A 19,751-nucleotide genomic window follows, 5' to 3' on the forward strand; every position below is an offset into this window, starting at 1 on the left:
TTCTGGGATCAAACAGAAGCAGTAAAGTGGAAAGTGAAGTTTTAAAACCCACACACATCACTAAATTACCTACTTTCTTCCAGGCAAAGTAAGTTTAAAAAGCACGCGCGATTTCAAAGGATTTCACTCTTTTTCCATCTTTAAACTGAAAGAAACGGGTCCAAGCCCAGTCTCAAGTAAGCTGAACTGAGGCTCTGGTTAAAAATGACCGTATCCATTCTCCGCTCCTTGCAAGTTCCATTGGAGGAACGTCCCCTAAGAGGCCAGAGGGACTCTGCAAGACTGTTCCCACTATAGATAGGGACCCTCCAGCCTGTCCCGGTGGGTGGGATAAGTGCTGCCACGAATGGGGTTCGCCCTAGGGGCCATTCTTCCAGCGACTCTTCCCATTCATTAGAGTGTGGTTCTCAAATACGGCCCGTGGATTAACAGCATCAGCATTACCTGGACAGGGTTAGAAATGCAAACTCTGGGGCCACACCTGTCTTAGCCCGTTGGAGCTACTATAACAAAATGCTAGACTGGATATCTTATAAACAAAAGAAATCCATTCTTACAGTTCTGGAGGCTGGGAATCCAAGATCCAGCTGATACAGTGTCTGGTGAGAGCCTGTTTCCCAGCGCTTTATGTAGCTGTGACCACACAGCAGAAGGGGCCAGGAGCTTTCTCGCACCTCCTTTTTCAGAAGAGCACTAATCCCTTTCATGTGGGCTCCACCCCAGAACCTAATCAACACCCAAAGACCCCCACCTCCTAATACAATCTCATTAGGGGTTAGGATTTCAACCTGTGAATTGGGGGAAACACATTCAGGCCTCAGCAGCATCCTGGGCCCAGGGAATCAGAACCTCTGCAGTGGGGCAGCAGCCTGGGTTCAGTGAGCCCTCGGGGGATTCTGACATGCGCTAAATTTGAGTCACTGTTACAACATGTCATTCCCCAGAGACATTAGAGAATGAAGGTGTCACTATGCATAGAAATTAATTGTGCAGGCGTGAACTAACCTAACCCATCTTTCCTCCAGACAGAAAAAACATAAAGCCGATGCTTGTAACAAGCAAAACTATGGAGGTTTGACTTAGGAAACATCATGAGACCAAATCATGAGTTAATGTGTGAGAAAAAGTTTTCAGCAACTCTGGGGTTATCCCCAAAATATGGCTTTAAAGAGTGATTGTGCCCCTTGATGTAAGTGATAAAGTGATGTAAGTGTGTAATGCCACAGATGTGGGAAAGGTGTGGGGAGCCCCAGCACCCACCCACCAGCGACCAAGACAATGAAGCAGCGCCCAAGCCCCATGGCCAGGACCGCTCGGGACTGCGCTCGGCCACAGACCAGCCCGCGGTCCTCTGACTACACAACACGGTCACAGTCAAGGTGGAAGTGAAAATAACAATTAAAAACCACTCTCCATATTTTCACGATCTTTTTTATTGAACATACATAGCACATGTAAACACCCGGCATAAAATTCATAAAAATACAATACTCCTAGGTAATGTCACTTTATTCCTGGCGCATCCTCTCATTGTCTTAGTATCACTGCCTTTCTCTAACACCTCACTTTCTCTGCTAAGCTTGGTTAGAGGCTTGTCTTTTTATAGAAATACTGCCCCAACTTTGTTTTTTCACGTCATAGCAACAGCTGTCTTATTGCCTCCTTGCCCATCCTTACCTTCCTCACACTAAAGGAAAAACATTTTTAAATGCCAAAAAATGCATAAAATACTGAGCTTTAATACTGTGTTGTCACATTTATCAAACCTACTATGGTGGCCATGTTACATAAAAGAGATTTATAATCTGCAGCACTGGCTGCTGCCGGGCGTGACCGAGACCGAGTGCAGCAAGCGCAGCCCGAGGCCTGTCTACACCACCCGGCCCCAGCAGGATCAGAGCTTGCTGGGAGCCACATGAACAAGTCCCGGTACCAGTGACCTTCTGAAATAAAACAAGTTGGACTACTTTTACCCTTTCCCAGCACAGAAACAGTTATCACAGTATTTTAATGTCCAACCATTACACATGAACTTATTAGAAAGGAAGTTACTGGAGGGTGGGAAGAACAAACAATAGCTTTAAAAGTGCCATTTTAAAAAAACAATTGGAACCGCTGAATGTAAAAACTGCCACATTTGGGTGGAAGCAGCTGCAGACAGAGTGGGGTGCGCTTCCCCTCCTCCCACCCCGGGCGCCCCCTTTCCCCTTTTCTGGATGGTTGCCGCATTGCCCAAATTCCACTCCGGACCCGCAGCTCCTGGGACGTTCCCGTTTCCTGAAACTGGCAAAACCCCAAGAAATAAAAGTCACCCAACAAGTGGCAAAGAGGGGGCAGGCACCTAAAGACACTGACAGAATTTGGGGGCTGGACAGGTGGGCCGGGGGCGCGCGGGGGCTGCGCACTCCGCGCTCTGCTCTGAGCTAGAGCTTCCCCAGGCCAGGCTGGCCGTGGGCTCCGGTGCGGAGGCAGAAGGACCAGAGCGACTCAGGGCTCCCGGGAGTGGGACCGAAGCCATCTCTGGGGACTCGGGGCGACCCACAGTGAGGTTACCAGGCCTGCGGTTAATAGAGAGAGCGCTGTAATTAAATGTGTAGTCCACCAGAGGCCTGTTTGCTTAGAATTTAAAATCCTGAAACCATTTCTCAGATCTATAAGGGATTCACCGTTTTGAAAAATCTCATTTTACACAACTTAACTTCTAGAGAACAAAAATTCATACTAGGAATTCAGAGCAGGTTTGGAAAATTTCAAAATTAAAATAAATAGGAAGGCTGAGTATATTCATTCCTCATACTGAAACGGTTTTTAGAACCAAAATTATAAGGCTTAAGGCTTTTTGTCTTATTAAAGACAGGCAATTTTCAAAGTAAAATATAAAAACTCCATTCATGTATCACTATTCATTTACTTTTTGACAGAAAAATTAGTCATGTTTTAGTATATCTTAACAGTAACAGAAAAACTACCACACACTACGGTCTGCTGTGCACTGTGAATTCTGTTTACAGAAATATACATTAGCTTCTGGATGCATTACATCTGAGGTTGTTCAAAATAGTTTTCCTTAAAACTACAATTAAACATGAAAAATTTTAAAAGTGGTTTAAAGGTATTAAAATATACACATTTGAATAATACTAAAAATGAGAAAATACCCACTTGCCATTAAATTTTTTTAACCAAGAATAAGTACCTGATAAGAAACTAAATGAGTAAATACCACTATTTGACAGAGAATGCTGGGGGGAGGGGGCAGGGGGTGGAAGGAGACACGCTAACACCACGCTGTGGGCTGGTGCAGAATTTGGACCTGACCACTGGGTCTAAGGGTCTGGAGTAACAATGGGCAGAAAATGCTTCATTAACAAGAGCAGCACAGAACGAAAGAGCACGAAGAGGAGAACTGAACTGACAATTCCACACAGCAAATTCCCTGTCAGCCCCACTACTCTTGGTGACAGGGACCAACAGGACTGAGGAGCTCACGCTACTGGAATGTCCCAAAGACAAGAGTAAGGGGCAGAAACAAAGGCAAGGGGCATTGATAGTCCATAAACTGTAAAACCAGCCCCTATAAAACGTAGCTCAGTTGTGACTGTATTTTCATATCTCCTTTGTATTTTGTATACAAGCAGCTTTGCTCATTTTAGCACAAACGTTTAAGTCAAACATAAGCACATACTTATTTGCATAGCAAATTTTCAGGGGTGCGTTGAAACAGTACCAATTGATAGTGGTATACATATTTTTACAACCAGAATGACATTCAAATTGACCAAATAAAACATTTCCTATTGGAAAACAGTTCCCCATAAAAGTTTTTGGGATTTGGTTAGAAACAAGGCATGAGTTACTAGGAAACACTAAAACCATTGCTGCTGCACTTGTCTGCAGGCGGCGGTCACTCCTCTATCACTTCTAAGACCTTGTAAACACTGTTCTGGAACACGGTGGTGAAGTGGGGCTCCGAGTCCTTCCCCAGGAGGTTACACAAGGGCGGCTTCCCAGCGTTAGCAGGGTCTTCCACGTCCCAGATCTCAGGCATGCTGCAGCCGGGCCTGGAAGGATGCACGAGCAGGTGAGACACCGAGGCACATTGCGTAAAGGCGCACGAAGCAGGGCGCACGCCTCACAGCCTGCCCTCCAGCCCACACTTTATAACCTGCCCTCCTTTCACCTGCTCCACTTAACTTAGTTTGTGAAAACTCCCATCACAGTTATACTCGTGTAATCAGCCTGAAGTCCTCCTTAGAACAAGGTAAACACAGCAAAGGTGATTCTAAAGAGAGAAACAGACCTACAAACTCCAGGACTGCAGAAGATGGGCTGAGATCTTGGTTAAACTCTGCCTCAGCCAATTACCAAAATGTGGATTTGTCTAGTTCACTCGGCCTCACCCCCACATCTGTAAAACGGGAAAAACCCCTAACCCTGCTGAGTATAAAAGGATTAAGAGAGACTGCAGTTAGCATAGTGCCCAGCACATAGTAAGAGGTAGTATATTACATTAATTTTAAAGATTATAATTGGGAAATATATTTAGTTCATATTTATGCAGCTTCCAGAATGAGCCAACTTCAGGGAAATCAAGTTGTGTTAAGCTCATATCTTAACTGAACACATAATTAAATCTTGAAAGCAATATATTTTTTAAAGAATAGTAGAAATAAAATTGATATTATGTGACATTTGACCAAATAAGTTCTTCGAGATAACGCTAGCATTTATTTTAAATCTAGAATTGTTGGCTTTTGCTAGGGTTCCCAATTCCAATTTCTCTCTCTCTCCCCCTCCCCACCGCCCTCTTTCTTTCTTTGGCTTTTATATACTGAAGATTTTTATGTGATTATACTCCCAGGTGCCGGTCCTTTCTTTAGGGCTGATTTAACGTCTTGTTTAAAGAGTTCTTTCTCACCGCACTACTGTGAACATGTGTGCCATGTCTTCTCCTAGGGAAGTTTTAGGGTTTGCGTCGCACATTCAGACCAGTGACTCATCTGGAATTAACTTTTCTGTATGGTGTGAGGTAGAGATTTAACTTGAATTTTTCCATATAGATAGCCTAGTAGCTCTTGGCCCAATTACTATCAAATCCATGCTTACACCCACTAATCAATAAGCGACACACTACTGGCAAATCCATTAGCCTCGTTATTTGTAATCACTAAGGTAATGACTGATTCAGGCCAGAATGAAGTGGCTAAGGAAATGCCTCACGTGCAGGCAGGAGAGAGGAAAAGAGTGAAGCTGCAGGGAGTGGCGGTGCACTTCAGTGATCGAGCTGAGCCTCACCAATGGCAGAGCAAAGGGGCGCACACATCCCGCAGCGACGCACTGGAAAGTACACGCCACCCTCCCTGTAGGGTTCTTGCCAGATCTGCCACTGAATCCAGGCATGAGGACAAGCGGCCTGGGCTCTCCCAGAGCATCAATAAAACAGAAAAGGTGAATACAAGTTCACAACTCCCTATTTGTGCTGAGAAGTTTAAAATTGCACCAGAAAAATACAAGGGGAAATTATAGAGCACTGACAACTTATGTTTTGTCACAGTTGCTTCACGCTCTTAAGAGAGAGAAACCATTCCCAGCAAGTCCCTTTATTCCCAGTGGCAGCCCCTCCCCTGCCCCCTCCCAGGGGCCAGTGCCAGGACAGGAACGCAGTCCTTCCTCCTTTCAGTGGCATCTTTATTTAAAGGTGAGTAATCATCCAGAGAGTGTCAAACAGACCCATCAAAATAAAAACACGGACGTCACTGTCACCTCCAGCGCCATCCTCAGAGGTGACTTCTGTAAACAGCCCAGTACCCCCTCTGCTAGAACGTTTTCATCTCCGTTCAGACACACGCACACAAATACAGGCACGGACGCACTTACACACACACATGCTCCAGGCTGCTTACAGAAGCGAGATGCGGGACTCTTCCCGGGCCAAGAAAACGTGGCCATTTTCCATCTCCTTACATATAGGCCTGCTTTATGCTTTTTCATTGTCACCAGTACTCCTGTGCATCATGTAACCACTCTCATGGATAGATATGTTAATTGTTTCCCTTTTCATCAGCACTCCTGCATCTCTCTTTCCGCCAGCTAAAAGTCTGGAAGCAGCACTCTGAATGGGACAAAGGGCTACATGGTTTTCACGCCGCCTCCATCGAATTGTCTCCACAGGAGGTTTTCCCAGAGAGTGTCCCGTGAAGCGTGTTTGGTGCCCAGTCTGGCACACCCTGCTCACACCAGATTCTACCAACACTGAACACAAGACATGACTGGGCTTGGGGTTTCTACCTTCTCATTTCCTCCCACGTGCCGAGGCCAAACCGTTGCACACTGCCGGCGATGGCAGCGGGGAGCGAACGCTCAGGAAGCAGAACACTGCCCAGCGCCCAAGTTCAACTGCTTTCAGGAAGAGAGAGAGGGCAGAGCCGCCTGTGTGAGCCCTGTCTGCGCAAGTGAAACACCCTTTATTCCCTAATCAGAGTTCCCGAAGTTTCCCCAGGCCAGCCAGCTACATCTTCAAACAGCATTAGTGAAAACCTGAATAATTTTCTTCTGAATTCATGTATTTTAATTTCCAGTCGACTGTATTATTGGGATTAATGAGAAAGAAAGCAGAGCGCTGAGAATAAAAGTAGTTAATGAAAAGCTCACCTATAACTCTCCATGGACTGTATTTTCAGACGTGTATTTGAACACAGGGTGTCGAATAATTAAGGAATCATCAAGCCATGCAATTAAGCCACTTATAAATGGGATAACATAATCTAAGGCTCACCAAAGTGCTGTGGGGCACGGTCCAAACACTAGACATATATTCGTCCCTCTGCCCTCTCTCCTATGTGCGTTCCCCACTGGTTCCCTGTTTTAGTTTCCATTCCAGGGACACAGGGGGGTCTCGGGCTGGCACGGCTGAGCTGCGAGGGAGGGCACAGAGAAGAAAGATCCCAGTGCCGGTGGAAAGCCTGCCAAGAAACTCAGTCCTTCCCACTACAAGGGCAGGCGCCAGGTATCAGTCCCTCTTTCCCCCCCCCTCTGAACGTCCCGTCTGCTTCCCTATGAGAACGGAAAGCACGACGTGTGTTTCAAGGACTAAGCAGAGTCCACCTGCCTAAGGTTCCCTGAGACTGATCATCAGTCTGGCTGAAATCTGGCAGTAGATGGAGAGTGTTGTTTTGGTAACTGAGTGGGGTAACAGATTAGAGAAAGTCACTTCCTTCACTGCCTCCCTCCTTTTCTGTTGGAACAAACATGACAAGGGCGAGTGAGGGCCAACATGACAAAGTAGACCCCAGGGCGGGTGGAAATCCCCACCAAGAAACCAAGTGCTCCTGAATGCAGGGGTCACATCCCACCCGGTTATTACAATGTCCTCATAAATTATGGCAGAAGCTATGACTTTCTGTCCTAAATTTACTCGACAAAGTTAATTAAAGGTGAACATATGAATTTCATATACATTCTTATGTTCGAAAGGACTCAAAGCATTTTTAACTCTAAAAACAATAACCTTATAGATCCTGATTCAATTCAAGTCACTTGTGACATATTGAGAGAAAAACCGTTCAACCATCAACAACTGTTCAAGTTTCCTGGTGGGCAATGTTGACAAACTGTCCCAGAGCTGTTTTTACTCCTGAGTCAACACCTAATTAGTTTGTCTTAACACCCTCGTGCATCACTGAAATGCACGGTGAGTAGGTATGATTAAGCCGTAGACACAGCCATCTCCTGAAGGCTTCTGTTTAGTTGAAGAGCAATGAGAATAAAACAGTAGATCACATAAAATATCCTTGATTTCTGATGAAATTGTTCAGGTCCGTGATCCTCCCGGAGCCAAAGCTTTGGTACTTCAACAGCAAGCTGCCGTCACCTGCTGCCTCGCACCCAGGTGCAACTCAACCGCCCACTGGGAGCTCACTTTAGCTCTGAAGGTCTTACTAACTCCTGCTACTATACTCTGCTTCATGAACACCTCTGTGAAAGTAGATATTTTTTTAAATCTATAAACCCAAGAGCATAGGGGTCAGAGTAAAGTTAGTTATTTTCCCACTCAAATAAGATGTGAAACAAGAGAGAAGTTTCAGTCTAAGCTGACATTGGGAGGCTCCCGTTCATCACAGTATGTGGGGTGGCGCAGGAACAAAAAAAGGCTCTCCCCACCCCATCCCTGCACCACCCATATGCTCTCATTACAATGACACTCTCCACTATCTGGTCTCAGACTCTGCAAGTCTTTTAAAGAAAACAAATCCAACTTGAAATAAAAGATTGAAAAACCATCACAGGCAAATATGAATCATTTGGGAAATTATCAGTAAATGCCTATAAAAAAACCTTTAAGGAAGTGAACATAAGCAAACCATTATAAAAGAAACAGGTATTTGTAATGACTAGGAAAGAAAACAACTTCAAGTCAAATAAAGCGACTTAACAAAGTGCTTGTCCACGAGACTGAATTAACTTTTCATGTCTTATGACTAGGAAGCGTTACCCGTGCCAAATACTCACTTGGACCTTCTGACACACCACGACTCTTCCAGGATGTAATAATTCACTTGTAACTTGATCAGTTCTCGCTTCACTTCCTCAGCTGCTTTTCGACTGTACATTGAGTATACTATTTTTGTTCTGGCCCTTTAAAGAAAAATAATTAGGCAGAAGGTTGTCAAGATTAAAAGGATGCAGTCAATCTGTCTGGAAGACGGCATGAATGGGAATAGAAGACAGCACAGAAGATCGGTCAGGGCTCACAGGAGCCACGCCGGGCGGGGGCCGGAGGAGAGGGTGGAGTGGCGGCGCGGGCGTCCTGGGAGCAGGGGCCCCCATGCTTATGCTTTTTGTCTGTTTGCTTGTTTTTGTTTTAAATTCTTCATCACTCCTCACAAGGAAGAGTAAAGAGACGTGTGTGTGGACAGGATGAGCTACACAAACACTATCAGGAGGCTTCTTCAAAGCTGCATTGCCCCAGCTTTGATACCATCAAGTTAGCCTTCAATGGCTCTCCACTTTATTCCCAGGTTTTTTAAAAGCTAAATTTATTCAACATAACTGCTCTGGAAATTAGCTTGTGGGAACTGAATTTTTTTAAACGAAAAAGCTTTTTATTTATAAAATATATGTCCCACTGTTAGACAAAAGAATGTATTACTAGGATTCACCCAGTCCCTTAGGAAATTAATCACTTGACCTCCTGTAGAAATTGCACGAAAATGAAATCTATTTCCTTTTCAAAGAGAACATACTCTATGTGTTTAAGAAAAAAAATAGTAAGAAACAGCAAACAAAATCATTCTTATAGGTTATACTGGTGAAAACCAGAATAAAACCCTTTGCATGGGATTGAATTTCAACTGACTCCTGAGAATTCAAGGAAAACAGCCCATAAGAAAACCTTCCTAGAAACTACAGGCTACTGATTCTCTGGGGAACCTGAGGCCAAGGATGACTAATAACCAGCATATTTGGGAGCCGACACCCTACTGGGAAGTGACTCGCCGTGAATTCTTGGGGTGCCTAGTGGAGAAGATAACCCCAGAGGCTGGTGGTGTGCCACCCCACGGGTCCTTACACTTTTATCTAACTCAGCACCTTGTTCAGCACTGCTCCCCAGCTCTGTCAGTCCCAGCTCACCACACCCTTTTTGAAACCCTCCTTGTTATTTGGCCGGTTCCTGCACTATTTGTATGAGAAATGTGTTTTCGACGTGAGAATCGTGTACTCACCTCAAGCCTGCATCTTCATAGTGCGGATGGTTCACCACGGGCCGGAGTGCGGAGAGTTTCACACTCGCCATCGTGGGCATGGCACCCGCAAACACCGCGTCTGCAAGCAGGACAACGTCTTAGGATGACACTCGACTCCAAGAAGCTGGGCCCAGCTGATCAGGCTGCACCCAGAGGGGTGGGATTTAAAGGCTCTGCAGCAGAACCCAAATAAAGTCCAATGGCTCATAAAGCAGCAACCAAGCTCAGTAAACTACTCTCCTTGGAAGACCCAGCCTCATCATCTCACTACTGAGAATTTTTGTGTTTCACTTATTTTAAACATCTTGGCTGTCTTTCCTGATTCTAGGAAAGTAGTACCAAACTGACTAAGAAATTTTTATAGCACCAAAAAATCCTGAAGATGATTTAATATTCAGTCATTTGATACTGAAATAACAAAAAAAACCCTCTCTTTAAACATGAAGATTCCATCAGTTCATTTCAAAAAGGAATTTGAAGGACTGAGATTAAAAATTCATTAAGAAAATAATCATTAAAAATTATTTTAAATTGTAGCATGTAAAACTGAAAAAATTAGAATTATGGAAATTGGCAAAATTTAATTACTAAGAAAATATGCACAGCATTTCCTTTGCAAACCACTTAAGAAAGACAGACATCTCTCTCCTTCTGGATAATCTGGAAGCAGCACTGATGGATTAGAAACAGTGAGACTATTTACTGGCAGTTAGTTACTCGGGTTTAGGACTTTGCAGTGGCATGCAAATTTGAGAAAAACACCACCTAAAATACTTTTTTACCTGGTTTGGTGCTGTATTTGATCCACTCTATAAGTTCTTCTTGTGGCAAGTTGCTGAATTCACCCACAATATTCCACTGGGCTTGTAGATTGGCTGAACCTTGTATTGACATTGCTGCTAACAGAGCAAAGAAAACAGCACCAGGATGCACTTTGCAAAGGAGCCATCCGAAGAGCTGAAACCAAGTCAGACACATTGGAGTTCACTGTTAGAAAGCAGCATGTATCCAGGGAGCAAAAGTTCTTTCCAGAGAACCACCACCTCCCCCAGAGTACCAGCTAAAGCATTAATTACCCCACGGAAAAGTTCCCGAGACAAAGACCCCAGGAACCAGAAGGCTTCTACCACCAGCCCTCACACAGGCGGGCCGTGATTTAAGCAGCTCTTCTCTCAACTTGCTCTCTCTACTCCCAGGGTCAGGCCAGGCTAGGCCCCCCCACTACAGAATTTGCCAGGTCCATGGCAAAATGAAAATAGGGGGCTCTTATTTGAAGATTATAAAGATTAAAAAGCCACTGCAGAGCATGGAGCTATCGGTAGGGTCCTTATCAGTGTGGGCCGTGCACGTGGAGCTCCCACCCTGTGAGGTCAGCCTGGAGCATCTATGGTCGCCAGTCACACTGCGGGTGGGACTGAAGGGACAAGCTTCCAACCAGCCTCCTTTCCTGTCAGGGCTGGAGGGACCAGAAACAGTAGCCTCCTCCGCGATCAGCCTCCAGAAGGCAGTGCCTCCCTAACTTAACAATGTTCTGCCTGGGAACCTTGAGGCTGGCTGGTCCTTTCCATACGCAGACAGTCCCCTCTCCATAGTGACATGCTATCTCTACCGTTTTCTCCTAAAGGCTAATCCATGAGGACACATACACCACTCTACCCTCAACCCTAGAGCGTGGTTCAGATGCTCAGTAAATACCGAAAAGTTTAGGAGAGGTACTGCTGTTGCACCTGGGCTACTTGATTGATGAAAAGGTGACAATGTGGAAACATAAATCTATGAATTCCGAGCACAGAGGCAGGTATCCAGGAAAGCAAGCAGCCAAGACCCAACAGGGCTTCAGCTCAGTTTTAAAAAGTACAGTACTAAAATCGAGTATACATCTCTATGCACGAGTAGAGTCAACGAAAACAAATTTAAATCTCAATACTGAAAGAACATATAATCTGAAAGTACTTATCACTTGAAATCAATTGTTAGAACTCTTTGTGATATGAATGTCAAAACAAAAATATTATTTCTACAATTAAGCTCTGCTTTCTATCAACATCTGTAGTAACCACGAATTCTCTGCACTGACTGTTGTTTATCAAGGACTATTCTAGAAGTTAGAAGATAGAAAATGATCAGCTGACTTTTTAGGAATAATTAGTACAAAGCCATGAAGAACTTCAATGATAATCATTTGAACTCTGGGTAATTCAATATTACTTTAGGGTCCCCCAGTAACAAAGGCAGTGCTAACGCCCACATGCCACCACCTTACCTGCCTCGAGCAGATTAAAGAAGCCATAACGCACATGTGTGGTGTCAAAAAGAGCTTCAGTCGCATGATGAGGACGCCGAGGGCTGTATACGCTACCAGCTGCAGGGCGTGGTAAACCAGCTGCAAGAAAGAGTTTCCACTCCCACTGTCCATGCAGTTTAAGGGCACATCGTTACAATGGCCAATACATAGGAAAGGGCACTGTTTCTCAGGAACAAGACTTTAATTTCCAAAATAAACAAGTCTTGAAATTCACTTTCCACCTTCTCCGCTTTATTAGAGGGCTAAACCTAAATCACTAGGCCAATGTTCTAGAACTGTGCTCAGGGTCGCGCCTGCAGTGAATAAAGTCTGAGTTTCTGAATCTGCCTCATGCACCCGGGCCAGGCGGAGGGTGGTGACCAGAAACAGCTGCTGTTCAAGACCCCAGAACCAGGTTGAAATATGCAACACAGCATTATTAACTACAGTCACCACGCTTGTGCTAAGAGAGTAGATCCTAAAAATCCTCAACAGAAGGAAAAAACAGTAATTTTTATAACTAAGAATGGCGACAGATGTTAACTAGACTCATTGTGGTGATCGTTTCCCAATGTATACACATTTGATCATTATGTGTTGTACCTGAAACTATAATATAATGTTACATGTCAATTATACATCAATTTAAAAGGAAGAGAAAGAAAGAAAAAAAACACCAGGCAGAATCACCAGGAGCTGGGAGTAACAACCAGTCGCATCTCCAGAGCCCCAGGCGAGGCGAGCAGAGAGGAAAGTAACCTCCAATCTTGCAGAGGACATTCCCTACGCCTCCGAGCGGGCTCCAGAAATAAACTGCTATTGCTGTGAGGATGATCGGAGGGGACCAAGCGAGTTTCCTACCTAACAAATGAACAGTCACGTTTGTAGTCCTCTCCTAAAAACACACGCAGGCCTGTTCTGAAGATGATTAGTGACTTTACTAATAAGCTTAGAAGCTGGAACTAGCAAGTAAAGTCCAAACATATGCCAACATTAAAATAAGGTACACTTCAGTAACATTAAGTTTTTACCTCTCCATGATCAAACTGGTGTTTTCTGAAATGGAAAAAGAAATACTTCTATTAAATCGCTGTGGAAGCACTAACTTAAATTACTTGCATTTTTATCTTACAAATACGAGTTTTACAGCTTCTGTAATATTCCCTCAGGACACATATATGTAAATCAAAATAACTAAAAGTTATAAACCAAAACCGGTGCTATGATCTTTTAAGACAGTTTATAGGAAAGAAGTGGCAACGCTGCACATGCTGTAGCTTTGACGATATGGACCTTAATTAGGCTAAGGAAAGGCACCCAGGTGAGTGGGACACCTCCCTGGTGACATCCCTGCAGAGCAGGACTGAGAGGCACTGAAAGGAAGTAGAACTGAAACTTCCTTTTCTCCACCCTCCAATCCCATGTTCTCAACCGCTACAGGTCTAACCCTTCCTGACCCTTCCTACATACAAGTAAACATGCCCAATCTTCCTATTTAAACAAAAGGGGTCATCCTATATACTGTCTGTAACTTCTGCATTCAATGATGTGTGGTGGGAATACTTCCATGAGGATGGCCAGCATCCCATCTATGGCTGGGTCATAATTAAACCAACCCCTTACTAGTGGCCACTATGGCTGTTTCCATTGCCCACACTGTGCACACCACCACCGTGGGCATCTCTGTGCCACTGTGTCTGCATTGCGTTCCTGTGAGCATATTTAGGGGATGCAGGGGTACGGGGAGAAGTGCTGGTTAAAGCACAGGCCCTCTGTGTTCTGCTGAGCACCGCCAACTCCAGGAGACACAGTGTGTAAGCATAAATGGTGATAAATGCCGAGAGAAACATAAAGGGTATGATGGTGAAGGGTAACAAGCTAGGAGACAAGGAACCTACTCAGGAATGATGGTCAGGGAGGGCTTCCTGAAGGAGGTGACATTCAGGTAAGGATTAAAGGAGCTGGCCATGCAAAGAGCCAGGCTGTGAGACGAGTGGAGGGAGTGGGAGGGGGGCAGGTATGGGCTTGGGCACAACCACGGCTGAACTACTTGCCACAGTTCCAAGAGCAGAAAGGAGGCCCACGGGACAGGAGTGTAGTGGGGAAGGGAAAGGGTAATTTATCTGTCTTCCAGTGGCCTGTTTGTATTCACTCATCTTCCTAATGCGTTTTTAACGTTTTTCTTACTAATGTATCAAAATTCTTTATATATGATAGTGATTAGTCCTTTGTCATATGTTACAAATATTTCCCCCAATTTGTTTTCTTTGAGCAATGCTTATAGTATCTTACCAAACCATACTATGTACCTGGTCAACCTTGTCATCTTTTCTTCTAGCTTATAGGTTTTTATGTCAGACTTAACAAGGCCTCTCTAATCCTAAAATTATACAAATAATCTCTTGGTTAATTTTGAGGTTTCATTTTTTTTTTCTTTTTCTGTATCTGAATCTTTGTTCCACCTGAAATTTATTTTGCACAAAATGTGAGGTATGGATCCAGTTTTCGATTTCCCTGCTCTTCCCGTAAAAGGCAGCCCACTGGTCCTAAAACCATCAACAGAATCCTATTTTCCCTGCTAAACTGAAGCACAACGCTATGTCCCTTTGGCATAGATCATGGGCATGGCTACTGTCGGGCTGGACTGGACAGGACCTGGGGTGAATAAGTGATGTGCTGAGCTCTGCACAGGTGAGAAATGAAAGAGAAAAGCAGAGAAGGGAAGGTAACCATCGAAAACATCAATTAGCAAATGTCAAGTATGCAACACAGAACTATACAATTAACACACTAGAAGTATCTACTTCATAATAAATGGAGGAAGTAAGAAAATTATTAACAACATACTTACCTTACATGTGTCTGCTGTTTAGTTAAGACGCCCCACATGTCACTAATAATCTGCAAATAGATTTTTAAACGCTTTAGCTGATTTGGGAAAAGCAAAATTTTAACTAAAGTGTCTTCTAAACTTTCAAACTTTTACTTAAATATAAGCATGAAGATAAGAGATAACTTATTATTATTAAAGTAATAATTCCAACAACATGATTTTACATTTGCACAGTTCTTGAGCGTAACTAACACCCAATAACCCCATGCAGGCAGATGTCACTGTCCTCATTTTGTAAACGAGCAATAGCCTCGGATGGATGAAATAACCTCCCAGAAGGTGGCAAAGCCTCACTGGGTCTTCAAACCAGACCTCTGGCTCCCAATTCACTCAGGCACTTCCGCCCTCCAAGGCTGCTGGCAAGGTCCCCCCTTAATTACAGACACACGTGGCTGAGAACTGTGTTTTCACATTCAGCAGTCACTGGGAGGCCATCCGATCTGAAATGCTACCCCTGGGACCACGTCTGCTATGACACTGCTGACTGGGGCTGATCCTACCTCCTGGAATTGGCCACAATTCTAAGGAGCTGAAATGAATGTAACCTTCTTTCTGAGTCGCAGGCTTTTAAATATGTGAAAATAATGATCCTCTTTCCACTCGAATTTTTCTTCTTGAATCAAACATCCCTGCTTCCTTAACCCGATCTCATTGTTTTTGTCGTCTGCTGCCGCCCAGCTGGCTGTCTTTCTAATGCACTCTGGATTGCCAACATCTAGTATTGCCTATTTCCTCTGGGTGCAGACCCACATAAAGTATGCGCAGTGCAAAGGGAGCAGAGCCCGGTGTTCAGCAGAAAGTGACTAACTGCAAACTGATTAGACGTGAAAAGGGCTGCGAGGCTGGAGAGCTGACTACGGCGCAGCGCCCGGGGAGCAGGGAAGGGGCACAGTCTGATTCTCGCTCCTCCCTAGCTTTTCAGTGGATGTCTCGAGATGTGAGGCTGGTACAACCTCTCTGATCTTCCAATTCTGCATCTGTCCAAATGGGGACAATAACATCTGCCTACCTCACAGGGCTGTGGAACCACCAACTGAAATAATGCAAGTGAAATGTTTCAGGGAAAGTACAAATACATAACGTGAATGATGATTATGGTACAGAATATTGTACAAGCATGCCACACTGTGTTAAAACAGCAATCACTAGCTACAGATCAGAAAACTTTCAGGGTCTACCATCTATTTTTCTATTACAGATTAATCTGAATTCATTCTCTTAAAATGCCTACAGTTAAGTTCACCAACTCTTAAAAGAGAAAAGAGAGCCCATCACACCCACTCTCTGCTCAAGGCTGTAACTTCCCTGCCCCGATTTACATCTGGGCTTAGAGTTTCATTATCAAGGCGAAGTTAGATAACCATTTTATTGAGTTTAGTAATATATTGTTAATATTCTATGTATTCCATTTGATTAATAATAAATTCGACCCAGGAGTTAGTGAGCACTGCACAGCTGACTTAGAAAGGCATATATTAAATATTTCAGGGAAATACTACATAAAAGTTAAAAGCAAGTCAGTAATAATTTACACAGGTGAAAACAATTGTATCTGGGTCAGTAAGATCTCTTTGGTCTTGTCTTTCACATACATGGCTATGAAAACCTAAGCCACCCCTTCCCATGTTTATTTTAAGCTGGCACACAGCAGAATACTTTCAAGGCTTGTAAATGTTCATCAATGGCTATTAGTAAGAAAATGTGTTTCAATAAGCCCATACAAAATGTTGTGTCGGATTAACATGTAGCCTAGTACCCATGACCCCTACGTAGAAACAGGAAAATGTTCTATTGTAGGAAAGAGCTCTCACGCGGCAGACATACCTTTCTGACAATCGCAATAAACACGACGAGAACCACTGGAAGCAACAGTGTCTTTGTGTACCTCAGGGGAGTCTGAAATTCAGAGATGTTCTGTTAGAGGAAAGTGTTATTTTGAACAGACAACATTTCATTTCAAATAATGAAGCAAGTGAATGGAAGCATGAGCGTGCACCAGCTAGGGTCCACTCTAACCACGGACTCCCATCATAAAAACGAAGATGGGTTTCCATAGAAACAAACCTCCCCAAAACGACGAGTTGAAAACACTAACAGATACAGTCCTCAACACGTGTAAGTGTAAAATGTGACTAGAGATTACACCTTTTGCACACGACTCCCTAACTAGAGGGCCCAACTTAATATTCACCTACAGTCAGCAGAACTCCTTCAAATGGCATTAGCTTTCCCTGTACATTCGGTAGGGAATAAAAATCTTAACCATGAACACACACACACAATGCCCAATGTTTACAAGAATAAAAAAAAAGATTTTGGCATTTTTCTTTAGTAACAGAGAAAAAAACTATAGAAAAAACTTAATTAACAAAGCACGGCACATTGTAATCCTACACACTTCTCAATAATTTGAGGTCACAGTCTTATACAATCCTGAACTTGAAGTTTATAAACTGTGATTGATTTGCTTATTACCAGCACCTTCCCTCATAAAACAATTCTGTACTTTTGAGTCAAATAATGTACACTTTCCCTATTATGTTTATAAAGAGAAATCTAGCTTCAACTGTATTAAAAACACTGGTACATTGTAATTCTACAAAGTATATACTGTGTAGCCTTTTCTGATTTTTCCCTCAGTCCAATTTTTCTCACTTATTGTGCAGGAGATGAATAATTTTGATAATTACACAAAATGCATACTTCATGAGCTGGAAGTCCTAGTAAGAGAATTTTTATGTTTTTATCTTACTACTTGCCTGTATAAACATTTGCATAGTACTTAATATTTTAAAATATATAAATATATTTATTTTGTGAATTCTAAATTATGTCTTAATCTAGCAAAAATCATATAACTAAAACTTTTAATATTTTAAAAATTAGATATTTGCTAATAACAAATGTAACAAAAGTTGTAAGATACAGGTACCTACCTTAAAAAGACAATCCATCACAACTGTGTTAAAAGTATTTAACACAATTTAACAAAGTGTTCAAAAAATTTTAACATGATATTCCAACAGTTTAAAAGATATTTTTAAATATTTCTCTTTCAAAGAAAATCAAATTAACATCAGACTTTGAAAGATACTTCAGACCAGATGACAGTAGAGTAACTTATGATACTCAAGACAAGATACATGAGTCAGACTTACATCTAGATAACCAGACAGTCATGTATAAAAGCCATTTATAAAATGTTTTGAACATACAAACACTCAGGATTACTGTTTCCATGAGCCCTTCCTACGAACCCACTGGAGATAAGCTTCACACAGCCAAGAAACAGTGGGAGGGGCTTCATGGTGACAATGACCTACCAAGGGTGATGGAAGGAGACTTGACTTGGGGTGGTGAAAACACAACATAATATGCAGATGATGTATTGTAAATTGTACACCTGAAACCTATGTAAACTTTATTAACCAATAAAGTTAATAAAGTTTATTATCCCAATAAATTCAATAAAAAACAAAACACTGACCTACCCAACTATGACAATGACAGGGAAATAGAGGTGACAGAATAGTATGAGTGGTTTATATATTCTGACAATGAAGATACCATGGGAATCTTAAAAATGGGGTGAGATGGGGAAGAGTATGCAGGAAGCAAAAGAATCTCACTGATGACAGCATCACAATAAATGAGAAATGGGTGAGAAGTAAGGGAGAGGGGGCAAGAAGAGACTAGCTACGTTCAGTAAACCCTCAGGAGGAAACCAACAGAAGGGACTAAGGTTAATATATAAAAGTATTAATATAAAACAAAATTATAAAGCTTCCTCAATACCCAAGATATACCAGAGAGTGTATACACACAAAACAGATGCAAAGGAAATATGCCACATGGTGAGAGAGGTGTGCGTGTACAGTGTGTTCTAGTTTAATTACCAGTTATTTTATCTTAATATTTCTTTATAATTCTTGATTTTATTCTAAGCATATATAATGGGTTATATATACTCATTGTAAAAACTGGAAAATGCAGAAAAAACAAAGAAGGTAATTTCACACTTTAATCAGTTGCCAGCATTTCCTCCCCAATGGATTGCCTGTTCATATCTTTCACCCATTTCTGCATATGCATGCAGGATGGGGATGTGTTTTTGGTGGTGGGGGAAGGGTGAGAGTTCTTGATAAATTTTTTATTGATTTAAACAATTTAATGTAATTTAAAATTACATTAATCTGTAGTTTCACTTGTATTTATGGCAAGAATCATGCCAGTCAGTCATCTGCTTTTTGATTTTAATAATATTTATTGTACAGATGTTTTAAGTTTCATGCACACAAATCTATTAATCATTCTTATGTGTGTTTTGCACTGGTATTATGCTCATTAAAAATGAAGTTAATGTTTATGGAAATGTCTCTCAAGTTTATTTTTAGCACATGAAATAAAGTTTGGTGTATAATGTGATACAAAGCTTTGAACTGACTCCCCACCCCAAATACAATTTTCATGAATATTCATGAAATAATACATCTTTTTCCATTCATCTGTGTGCTCTCTTCATTTCACGTTAACTACATACCCGTGGATGGGAGTGCCCTACACTGCACGGTCTAAACCAGCTCTGTTTAGACCGCGCAGTGTAGGACGCTCCCATCCATGGGTCTGTAGCTCAGGACACGGCTAGCACGGGGAGAACAAAGGGAGAGGAAGGCATCAACAGAGCACTGCTGGCCAGTTTAATACATCCACACACAGCTCTAAAAAAACATGTTTCACAGATAATAAATATCATCATAAATGAGGGCCACATGGGTGGTGTATAAAGATACATATATGCATGTCTATTGAATCAAACTAGCTCCTCAAGTAC

General features: G+C 42.6%; 1 protein-coding gene across 1 annotated transcript in view; it reads right to left on the reverse strand.

Annotated features, from left to right (window-relative positions):
- Positions 1-1,413: 1,413 nt before the first annotated feature.
- Positions 1,414-19,751, reverse strand: part of DPY19L1 (dpy-19 like C-mannosyltransferase 1) — a 63,413-nt gene continuing 45,075 nt past the window's right edge. Inside the window, exons 15-22 of the mRNA XM_087821256.1 lie at positions 16,745-16,816; positions 14,879-14,928; positions 13,059-13,083; positions 12,007-12,126; positions 10,526-10,700; positions 9,723-9,822; positions 8,509-8,634; positions 1,414-4,061 (exon numbers count right to left, since the gene is read on the reverse strand). Of these exons, the coding sequence (XP_087677382.1) occupies positions 3,905-4,061; positions 8,509-8,634; positions 9,723-9,822; positions 10,526-10,700; positions 12,007-12,126; positions 13,059-13,083; positions 14,879-14,928; positions 16,745-16,816 (825 nt within the window). The 3' untranslated portion in view covers positions 1,414-3,904. The remainder of the gene's footprint in view (positions 4,062-8,508; positions 8,635-9,722; positions 9,823-10,525; positions 10,701-12,006; positions 12,127-13,058; positions 13,084-14,878; positions 14,929-16,744; positions 16,817-19,751) is intronic.

This window comes from Miniopterus natalensis, chromosome 10, assembly GCF_054644295.1.
Source record: "Miniopterus natalensis isolate mMinNat1 chromosome 10, mMinNat1.hap1, whole genome shotgun sequence".
In the NCBI taxonomy this organism is placed as follows: Eukaryota; Metazoa; Chordata; class Mammalia; order Chiroptera; family Miniopteridae; genus Miniopterus; species Miniopterus natalensis.